This window comes from Malaya genurostris, chromosome 3 (assembly GCF_030247185.1).
Source record: "Malaya genurostris strain Urasoe2022 chromosome 3, Malgen_1.1, whole genome shotgun sequence".
NCBI classification, from domain to species: domain Eukaryota; kingdom Metazoa; phylum Arthropoda; class Insecta; order Diptera; family Culicidae; genus Malaya; species Malaya genurostris.
Window position 1 is genome coordinate 129,419,450 of NC_080572.1, and position 12,275 is coordinate 129,431,724.

Sequence of the window (12,275 nt, forward strand, 5' to 3'; positions counted from 1 at the left end):
TGAAATCTTGAGGTGAGTGAAAAATAATAACATTCTAAGAAAAAACCTTCGAATGAAGGTCCGAAAAAGTTTATTTGTAAAAAAATTTATGTGATCACATTATTTTTCCAGATAATTGTAAAAGATCACAATTTTCAAAATTTCCATCGAAAATTTCCTAAAACCACCCGCGCGCATGGTACTTGGACGATGGCCTTAAGCGCTATTGTTCAAAAGTTTAAGCACCTCGAAAAAAGTCCCCATGCAAAATTTGAGCTAAATCGGACATATGTAAGGGGTGCTACTCGGCGGTTAAGGTTTGAAATTTTTTGGTATGGAGGGGGGGGGGGGGGGGTGAGTAAAAAAAATCTTGTATCTTGTAAATCTTTCGAACAGCGAAATCAAAGCTGAAGGACAGAGCAGTGATTCCCAAACTCACCCTGCCTCTGCGGCAAAACGTATTGGACCTCACCACGTGTTGTCACGCTCTGGTGTAGAACAATATTACTGTAGCTGGATCAAAACTTCGCTATTTGTTTCTTCATATTTTATTTTCCAATATTGATTCCCATAATATGTTTTACAGGTTATAAATTTCGCTGAATCAGACGAGAAAAAGAATTTCGTAATTTACACTTCGCTTCAGAATGACCCAGCGGAAACATTTGATCCTATTGAAGATAAGGAGGACGCTTTTGATATGGATATGAGTGTTGATTCTAACATATCGCGTCATGAAGAAAGTGAGCGTCCTGTAGCTAACCGACAAGCAGCATTGGCTAAGCTCATTAGTCGCCAGGCTGAGTTTTTAGAAGCGAGCCGAAAAGTGCGAACAGAACAACTACTAGTGGCTACTGCTCAATTGTGTCATATGGATACGGTCTTGGCAGAAAAAGTGTGGCTAGATGTTTTCCCTCGTTTGTGGTCAATTCTTGATCAAGGACAACAGCAATCGTTAGACCGTGAAATTGTGCCATTTCTGTCGTCAGGTACGCACATTATACAAAAAGATTGTCATCCAAGTGCGTTGCACACTTTCGTCGAAGCTCTATCGCATTGTAATCCAACTGTGAGCATTCCACCTAATCTTATGGCCTACTTAGGAAAAGCACATAATCTTTGGCATCGTATGACATTGGAGTTGGAAGAAATGACACTAGATTGGCCTAACCGTAAAGAAGGTATATCCGAATTTTCTGAATTTGAGGAAGAACACAGTAGAGATGGATCATATGTTATGGACCCACTTTCGCAGATGTATTCTTCACTTCATGAAGAAGATTTATGGGCTGGTTTATGGTTGAAATATGCAAAGTATCCTGAGACGAACTTGGCCATTGCACACGAGCAAATGGGTTTCTTTGAAGAAGCTCAAAGTATTTATGACACGGCAATGACTAGGTTCAAACAAGACCTCAACAATGGATTAATACCAATAGATATGAACAGTGAAATTCTATTATGGGAGAATCATTGGATAAGATGCGCTAAAGAACTTAATCAATGGGACATTCTGATGGATTACGGTCAACTAAGTAAGGATAAGAATTCTTTCCTAATAATGGATAGTGCTTGGAGAGTACCTGATTGGACACTGATGAAACAAGCACTTCTAAAGGTGGAACAATCATGTCCTAAACAAGTTGGTTATAAAGTGAATCTTTATCGAGGTTATTTAACTATTTTGAATCAAGAAGAACAGCACCCTTCTTCCGTCGAACGATATGTAGAAATGGCATCTGCTTATTGCATGCGTGAATGGCGCAGACTGCCACCAGTTGTTTCACATATACACCTTCCGATACTGCAAGCCTCTCAACAAATAATGGAACTTCAAGAAGCCAGCCAAATTCATCAAGGATTATTGCAGAATAGAAGTTCGTCATTGCATGACATGAAGGCAATTGTCAAAACATGGCGTAACCGTTTACCTGTCATTGCGGATGATTTATCGCATTGGAGTGACATATTCACTTGGCGACAACATCATTATCAAATCATCACATCCCACCTGGAACAACAAGGCGATAGTAATGCCCCATGTATGTTGGGTGCACATGCATCTGCGCAAACAATAATACACTTTGGGAAAATTGCACGAAAACAGAATCTAACGGGTGTTTGTCAAGACTCACTATATAGAATCTACACAATTCCATCGGTTCCAGTAGTTGATTGTTTCCAGGTAAACTCAATATACACGATATTCCAGTTCATTAAATAATTTTCCTGTTCTTTTTGTCACAGAAAATTCGACAACAAGTTAAATGTTGCCTACAGATGGCCGCCGTAAATAGTCGATCGGAATTATCGGAGGCATTGGAAGTCATCGAACCCACGAATTTAGATTATTTTTCTAAAGAGATGACGGCCGAGTTTTACGCGTTGAAAGGTCTTTTGCTTGCGCAAACCGGTCGCTCAGAGGAAGCGAATAAAGCTTTTAGTGCTGCTACCCAGCTACATGATACACTAATCAAAGCGTGGGCACTTTGGGGTGATTATTTAGAACACATCTTTACAAGGGATCCAAGGCAAATTAATCTTGGCGTGTCAGCGATGACATGTTTTCTGCATGCTTGTCGTAATCAAAATGAAAGTAAATCTCGAAAATATCTAGCTAAAGTATTGTGGATACTTTCATATGACGAAGATAAATCGTTGTTAGATGCTTTGGATAAATATGCAGTAGGAGTTCCACCTATACAGTGGGTACCATGGATTCCTCAACTGCTATGTTGCTTAGTACAATACGAAGGAACAGTTATACTAAATTTACTAAGTCAAGTTGGAAGAATGTTTCCTCAGGCTGTTTATTTTCCAATCCGTACTTTATATTTAACCTTGAAAATCGAACAGCGTGAGCGTTATAAAAGTGTAGAGCAGGCTGCCGCTGCGCAAAAGATGATTATCAATAAGACTGAAGCAAACACGCCTGCTGGAGGACAAGTAACAGTATCCACACAACCTGGAGGATCAGGAATTCAGCAACAATTACAGTCGACTGCGAATGTAACTCCAAATCAGTTAAGTTCAGAAAATCAACAAAACACTAGTGGGGCGACTTTACAAGTTGCAACTACCCCTATTCGTGCTACTCCACCAATGTGGAGATGTTCAAAAATAATGCATCTTCAGCGTGATATCCACCCCACTGTTTTAAGTTCTCTGGAGGGTATAGTTGATCAAATGGTGTGGTTCCGAGAGAACTGGTATGAGGAAGTTCTGAGACAATTGCGTCAAGGTTTAACTAAATGCTATGCGATAGCTTTCGAGAATCGATGCTCTGTAAATGAAGCAACTATTACACAGCACACACTTAATTTTGTGAAAAAATTGGTTTCTACTTTTGGCATAGGAATTGGTAAGTAGAATTACATGTCTATGAGAGAAAATATTAATATTCATTTTGTTTTTGCAGAAAATATTTCAAGCTCCGTATCGTCGAACTTTTCATCTGCTGCCTCGGAATCTTTAGCGAGACGTGCGCAAGCTACTGTACAGGATCCCGTATTTCAGAAAATGAAAGGACAGTTTACAAGTGATTTTGACTTCTCTCAACCAGGAGCCACTAAGTTACATAACCTAATCAACAAGTTGAAAATCTGGATAAAAATTTTGGAGAATAAAACAAAACAGCTACCCAAGTATGTATACAATTTATATTAGTTTTTCACAATAGGGTCACGGCTCCAATATCCATCTCAGCTCTAGTAGTCATTTCATGTACGAAAACTATTGGTTAGGGTGAGGTAACATAAAAATAGATACATTCGCAAGTGTTTTCGCGACGCTATAACAGCAGTATTTTTTGATTTGGCTCTGACAATCGCAATGTCAGGATTAACACCTGAGCATGCTTTTGTATAGATTCAGATGGTATTATAGTAGTTGGATGTTCAATCCAACACCACCTTCAGAGTTTAGAATAAGTTTTTGAACGCATTAGGAAGTACAATCTTAAACTAAACCTCGATAAATGCAAATTTTTTAATACAGAAGTAACGTATTTAGATCACAAAATCACAGATAAAGGAATCCTACCAGATAGTAATAAATGCGAGGCAATAAAAAATTACCCCACACCAACAAGTAGCGACGACGTGCGAAGATTCGTCACCTTTTGCAATTATTACAGAAAATTCGTCCCAAATTTCGTAACCATAGCTTACCCATTAAATCAACTACTAAAGAAAAGCCAGAATTTTTCATGGACACTAGAGTGCCAGCATGCATTTGTAACCTTAAAATCCTTCCTAATGTCACCAAAACTTCTACAATACTCAGATTTTAATAAACAATTTATTTAATGGCAATGACTTACCACTAGCATTTGCCAGCATAAGCCGGAGAACGTTGCAGCCGATGCGTTAATACGCATAATAATGTCCTCAGATGATTTGAAGGCAAATAGTATTTTGATGGTTAATACAAGGTCAATGTCAAGAAAACAAGTACTCATCAAAAAGGAAAAAGAACAGAACAAATTAAATACTAACAAAAATACTAACCATGTGAATAATTCAAGTACACTAAGGTCTTTTTTTATGCGATCTTTTTTTATACGTTTTTTTACGCGACTTTTTTTATGCGAATTTTCAGAGTTATGCGGTTTTTTTATGCGAAGTTTCAGAGTTATGCGGTTTTTTTATGTGAATTTTCAGAGTTAGGCGGTTTACCTTCTGCGGTTTTTTATGCGAAGTTTCAAAGTTATGCGGTTTTTTTTTATGCAAAGTTTCAGAGTTATGCGTTTTTTTATGCGGTACGTAAATTCGCAGAAAAAAGGCTTCAGTGTATTAACAATAATAATCCTTGTATCGACAGTGAGCCTGATCAACTCTCTGTTTATACAACGGAAACCCCTAGCGAAGTAAGAAACCTATTAAAATGAGATGTTTTTTTTCGAAAACAACCATATTATATTTGACACATATCAAGGAATACAGAAACAAAAACCGATGCATAGTGTAATTACAGAAGTAAGAGATGTAAGACAAACACTCGTGTTTGCAATCTCCAAATACCAAGAAGAAATGAGAAAATTTAAAGTTAGCAGAGTAGCAATCTCTTGCAATGATAAAATATTTGAAATGGTACCTATGGAAATGTTTAAAGGACTCGTTTTACAAACACTGAAAACATTACAAATCATTATCTACAAACCACCGAAGTTTGAACTATCTACAGGGGGACATCTCGGACAAAACAGATTGTACCTCAAACTAAGAGAAATATATACATGGAATTTATGAAAAGTTCAATTGCTAAAATTGCTAATTTCATCAAGGTCTGTGAAATTTGCAAAAAGAATAAAATCAAACATACTAAAGAGAAATTACAAATTACGAATACACCCACTAAACCATTTGAAATAGTGGCAATCGATACTGTAGGACAATTGCCCAAAACAACCCATAATAACAGATACGCTGTAAGCATACTGTGTGAACTAACCGAATACGTTGTGTATATACCCATACCTACCAAAGAAGCTAACGTAGTAGCTAAAGCGTTAGTAGAAAATTTTATCCTAACTTACGGTAAGTTTCTTGAGTTAAAAACTGAGAGGGACCGAATATAAATACGAGGTTCTAAAACAAATTTGCAAATTGGTAAAAATTAAACAAACATTTTCGACAGCGACAATTAGTTCTTTGGAAAGAAATCACAGATGCCTCAACGAGTTTCTGCGACCTTTTATCAACGAACATCAATCTGACTGGGATGATTGGTTACCATACTATGCTTTTTCATATAACACAACACCACACTCATATCATGGGTATACACCCTACGAATTAGTGTTCGGTGTAAAAGCCAGACTACCACAAGAAACCTACCCAGACAAAATTGAACCGATATATAATTTCGACCTGTACAATAAAGAATTACAATACCGACTAGACAAATCACACGAAATAGCAAACAAACAACTAATACACCAGAAAGAAATTAAAAAATCAACAACAGACCACCTGTACAACTCAATAGAAATACATTTGAACGACATAGTGTACCTAGAAAACGAAAATAGACGCGAGTTAGATCCATTTCATCTAGGTCCATTTAAAATTACACAGCTACAAGATCCAAATGGCGAAATACAAAGTTTACAACTGAAAGAAAAAACCATTGTTCACAAAAATAGACTCATTAAAGCATGAAATTCATTAAATTGTAATATCAAACTTTTAGAATTTAGATTCAGCTACCGAGCTTAACCCCACGTAAAACAAAAAACCCTTCTTAATCCACATAGTGGTGTGATAATGACTTTCTCTTTCTTCAAAACAGTCTCATAAAAACATTTTTTATCTTTTTATTAAATAATTTGTGACACTGATTTGGGCTCATTTTTGACCCCAATTGATTCAGATTGAATCGAGTAGTTCACAAAAGCATTCTTCACTGTTCATATCACATAGTAGGCATCATTTTTTATGTCAAAAGTCTTAGAATTGCATGAAACGTCGTGATTTTGTGTCATTTCGAAAAAAAATTTTTTTTTTAAAATCGACTTTCTGGGACTCAAAATTTTTCTAAGTACCCGAAAATCGATTTTTTCAAAAGTTTTTTTTAGATAACACTAAATCGACGTTTCATACAATTTTAGAATTTTTGGCATCAAAAAAAATTTTTGATTTCGAAAATTACATGTACTCCACCCTATGATGCTTTTTCAAGATCGAAAATTTTCAAACTTTAACCGCCGGGTAACACCCTTTACCTATGTCCGATTCAGTTCAAATTTTTGCATGAGGACTTTTTTCGAAGTGATTAAACTTTTGAACAATAGTGCTTAACGAAATTAAAGGGGATAAAATATTGGCACCCTTATGTACATTAGAGTGATACAAAACAACGCGTTTTGTCGGTTACGTCACTTATACAATCATATCTCCGGAAACAAAAGTCTCAGCCATTTCATCTTTGAACTTGATCAATGGCCCGACAGTAGCTTTCAAACGAGCATAAGTCTGTTAAAATCGGTTCAGCCATCTCTGAGAAAATTGAGCGCGTAGGAATACAACGCGCTTTGTCGGTTACGTCACTTATACAATCATATCTCCGGAACCAAAAGGCACAGCCATATGATCTTTGAACTTTATCAATGACCCGACAGTAGCTTTCAAACGAGCATAAGATTGTAAAAATCGGTTCAGCCATATCTGAGTAAATTGAGTGCGTAGAAATACAACGCATTTTGTCGGTTACGTCACTTATACAATCATATCTCCGGAACCAAAAGTTACAGCTATTTGATCTTTGAACTTGATCAATGGCCCGACAGTAGCTTTCAAACGAGCATAAGTTTGTTAAAATCGGTTCCGCCATTTCTGAGAAAATTGAGCGCGCAGAAATACAACGCGTTTTGTCGGTTACGTCACTTATACAATCATATATCTGGAACCAAAAGTCACAGCCATTTGAACTTGATCAATGGCCCGACAGTAGCGCTAAGTTTGTTAAAATCGGTTCAGACATCTCTGAGGAAATTTAGCCCGTTCAAATATCTTAGAAAAGTGCACACACACACCCACACACACATCTTTGAACTTGATCATTGACCCGACAGTGGCCTTCAAACGAGCAATGGTTTGTTAAAATCGGTTCAGCCATCTCTGAGAAAATTGATCGCGAAGAAATACAACACGTTTTGTCGGTTACGTCATTTATACAATCATTTCTCCGGAACCAAAAGTCACAGCAATTTGATCTTTCAACTTGATCAATGGCCCAATAGTAACTTTCAAACGAGCCTGAGTTTGTTAAAATCCGTTCAGCCATATTTGAGAAAATTGATCTCTGATCAAATATCTTCGAAAAGTGCACACACACATATATACACACAGAGACATTTTCCGGTCTCGTCAAACTGAGTCGAATGGTATATAACACTATGGGTCTCCGAGGCTATACAATCATATCTCCGGAACCAAAAGTCACAGCAATTTGATCTTTCAACTTGATCAATGGCCCAATAGTAACTTTCAAACGAGCCTGAGTTTGTTAAAATCCGTTCAGCCATATTTGAGAAAATTGATCTCTGATCAAATATCTTCGAAAAGTGCACACACACATATATACACACAGAGACATTTTCCGGTCTCGTCAAACTGAGTCGAATGGTATATAACACTATGGGTCTCCGAGGCTCCGTTCGAAAGTCGATTTTTCCATCAATTCTAAATTCCGTTATTGTAACCTTAAGAAAACTCTGTAATATACATTAAAATTGTTAGGGAGTTCGAACACATAAACGGTACCCTAATCCCATGAAGCACAACAGAATGATTTCCCTTCGTTACATCATTCTTCCAAAAAGGGGGTGATGTAATATGAACCTTTAAGACTAAATCTCCTCACACATCCCAGATCATGTAATATGAACCTTTAAGACTAAATCTCCTTACACATCCCAGATCATGTAATATGAATATTTAAGATTAAATCTTCCACACATTCCAGGCCGTTCGTAATTGAATGTGTTAGTGACGGTGCAAATTATTTAAACTTCTCTTGTGTGTCTTGTTTCGGCAACAGTTGCTCGGAAAATGGTAGGAAAGCGACAAAATTCAACTAGTTCTTTATGATTATCTTTAACACTAAAAAGTGCTTTTGAATGGGCCTTGCTGGACTTTTCGGCTGCCTTTCTACCGGTTTTCGGTGCCATCGTGCTGACGGTGTCTCTTAAATGACTTAAATGACGATATTTCTCATTTTTTTTGCATAAACATCTGTTTATTAATCTTATTTTTGTGTATTACATCAACATTTTACAGTACAAGTGTTTTGACCCTTCGGCCTTCCATCTTTGTTGTTCATACGATTCGTTATTAATAATAGGTGTTTTAGTTACTCTTGTTTTACATACTAATGTTTAATCATAATATTTATTTTAATTAATAATAAAATATCTACCTACTTATAACTATCCCTAACCTAATACGTACAAATTTTGAATTATTTGTATTTTAGAGATTGAGCACCTCTCTTCAAATTTCGTGCAGTATTGTTCGAATTTTTGTTCTAGTATATCCAGGGAGGCCATCTCATGTACTTCACTAGTCCTTGTCCAAGGGGGTAGATTAAGAATCATCTTTAAGATCTTACTTTGAATGCGCTGAAGCCTAAGTTTGTGTGTTCGTGCACAGCCCCGCCAAACAGGGACTGCGTATTCAATTGCGGGGTAGATGATTTGTTTATAGACAGCCATCTGATTCATCAGGCACAGTTTAGATGTTCTACAAATCAGCGGATACAGAGACCTAATGAGTATGCTGCATTTTTGAACGATTTTGTCAACATGTGACCTGAACAGGCGCGTAGCCAGAGAAAATTTTCGGGGGGGGGGGGGGGGGGGTTTAGAACATGGTGATAAATCAACACATGTACAATTTATATCACAATGTTTCCCATGGGTTATAATTTTTTGTTTCGGGGGGGGGGGGGGGGGGGGGGGGGGGGGGGGGGTTTGAACCCCTAAACCCCCCCCCCCCCCTGTGTACGCGCCTGGACCTGAATATCAGATGTCTGTCAAAGGTGAGTCCTAGATAGATAACTTCGTCGGACCATTGGATGACCTCATCACCGAATCGTATTCGGCATTCGTCTGATGGAACAAGTTTTGGAGATCTTGAATGTGGAAACAAGATGACCTGAGTTTTTGCTGCATTGATCACAATTTTCCAGCTTGTAAAATATTCCGTTAAAGCGTCCAGACCTGTCTGTAGTTTATTCTTCAGAGCATTAATGACACGACCTTTGTAAAGAATGGCAGTATCATCAGCAAATTGTGACAGAACACCACCACCCGGAAGAGGTGGGATGTCTGATGTAAAAATGTTGTATAGAATGGGACCTAGGATACTTCCCTGGGGTACACCAGCAGGAATAGTAAATCTTTCTGAAAGTACATTATTCAGAGAAACCTGGAATGCTCTATCTGCAAGATGATTTTTGATAATTTTAATAAGATACATGGGAAAATTATACCTATGCAGTTTAAACACCAGGCCATCGTGACACACATTATCGAATGCCTTTTCAATATCCAATATTGCCATGGCAGTCGTTTTGGACACTGATTTGTCTTGCTGGATGACGTTGTTAACCCTTGTGAGTTGGTGGATGGTGGATCTTCCTTTCCGGAACCCAAACTGTTCTTCCAGTAATATATCCTGTTCATCTGCGAAAGCAAGGATTCGCCTTTGTATTGACTTTTCAAACAGCTTGGATAGGGCAGAGAGTAAGCTGATGGGCCGATAGCTCTTGGAAAAGGAAGGATCTTTCCCCGGTTTCAAAACTGGGATAACTTTAGCTAACTTCCACTTTGAAGGGAAGTAACCAAGCTCCCAGCACCTGTTAAAAATTTTAGCTAAGAAGACAAATGAGCGAATACTCAAATGTTTCAGCTCAATGTTGAATGTGTTGTCGAAACCGGGGGCCTTCATATTTTTGGATTTTTTCACAATAGCCATCAGCTCATTCGCAGTGACTCTACTTTCCTCAGGAACTAAGCTATCTGATTGGTCAACCTCAGCTACGCTATCAGCAACGGCTCTTTCGTGTGGACTAACAATGTTGAGTCCTAAATTGTGAGAACACACAAACTGCTGGCCTAGCGCATTTGCCTTCTCTGCTGGAGTGATTAAAGGTATTCCTTCAGCTGCGTCCTGGGGTGGCAGCAGAGGAGGAATAGGCTTCGGTTTTTTCTTAAGCACCTTCGTTAAGGACCAGAAGGGCTTTGAATGTGGGAGAATTTCTCGAAGCTTTTGCTGGAAGTTCCTGTTGCGAAGCTCAGATATCCTTTCCTGGATTATCCTAGTTAAGTTGTTATAAGAAGTCTTCCTATCTAGGATGCCAGTTCGTTGATACTGCCTCCGGTAGATATTTCAAAGTCGGATGAGTTTCTTGGTGACACTGTCAATTTGAAGAGAGGAACTCGGCATATGTTGTACTGGAACCGTCCTATCACGAGCGACTGTGATTGAATGCTGGAAGGAAGATAGGGCCGCATCCATTTTCATCGGGGAATCAAGTGGCAGATCGATATTAATATGTTGGTCGGCGATTTGTTGAAATTTCAAACGAGCCTGAGTTTGTTAAAATCCGTTCAGCCATATTTGAGAAAATTGATCTCTGATCAAATATCTTCGAAAAGTGCACACACACATATATACACACAGAGACATTTTCCGGTCTCGTCAAACTGAGTCGAATGGTATATAACACTATGGGTCTCCGAGGCTCCGTTCGAAAGTCGATTTTTCCATCAATTCTAAATTCCGTTATTGTAACCTTAAGAAAACTCTGTAATATACATTAAAATTGTTAGGGAGTTCGAACACATAAACGGTACCCTAATCCCATGAAGCACAACAGAATGATTTCCCTTCGTTACATCATTCTTTCAAAAAGGGGGTGATGTAATATGAACCTTTAAGACTAAATCTCCTAACACATCCCAGATCATGTAATATGAACCTTTAAGACTAAATCTCCTTACACATCCCAGATCATGTAATATGAATATTTAAGATTAAATCTTCCACACATTCCAGGCCGTTCGTAATTGGATGTGTTAGTGACGGTGCAAATTATTTAAACTTCTCTTGTGTGTCTTGTTTCGGCAACAGTTGCTCGGAAAATGGTAGGAAAGCGACAAAATTCAACTAGTTCTTTATGATTATCTTTAACACTAAAAAGTGCTTTTGAATGGGCCTTGCTGGACTTTTCGGCTGCCTTTCTACCGGTTTTCGGTGCCATCGTGCTGACGGTGTCTCTTAAATGACTTAAATGACGCTATTTCTAATTTTTTTTGCATAAACATCTGTTTATTAATCTTATTTTTGTGTATTACATCAACATTTTACAGTACAAGTGTTTTGACCCTTCGGCCTTCCATCTTTGTTGTTCATACGATTCGTTATTAATAATAGGTGTTTTAGTTACTCTTGTTTTACATACTAATGTTTAATCATAATATTTATTTTAATTATTAATAAAATATCTACCTACTTATAACTATCCCTAACCTAATACGTACAAATTTTGAATTATTTGTATTTTAGAGATTGAGCACCTCTCTTCAAATTTCGTGCAGTATTGTTCGAATTTTTGTTCTAGTATATCCAGGGAGGCCATCTCATGTACTTCACTAGTCCTTGTCCAAGGGGGTAGATTAAGAATCATCTTTAAGATCTTACTTTGAATGCGCTGAAGCCTAAGTTTGTGTGTTCGTGCACAGCCCCGCCAAACAGGGACTGCGTATTCAATTGCGGGGTAGATGATTTGTT

The 12,275-nt window shown here is 37.8% G+C and overlaps 1 protein-coding gene across 4 annotated transcripts in view; it reads left to right on the forward strand.

Moving 5' to 3' along the window:
• LOC131439084 (transcription-associated protein 1) overlaps positions 1–12,275 on the forward strand; it is a 112,629-nt gene that overhangs the window by 62,508 nt on the left and 37,846 nt on the right. For all 4 annotated transcript variants that reach the window (XM_058609673.1, XM_058609671.1, XM_058609672.1 and 1 more), the window contains 3 exons: positions 566–2,164; positions 2,227–3,340; positions 3,398–3,623. In XM_058609673.1, coding sequence (XP_058465656.1) covers positions 566–2,164; positions 2,227–3,340; positions 3,398–3,623 — 2,939 coding nt within the window. The remainder of the gene's footprint in view (positions 1–565; positions 2,165–2,226; positions 3,341–3,397; positions 3,624–12,275) is intronic.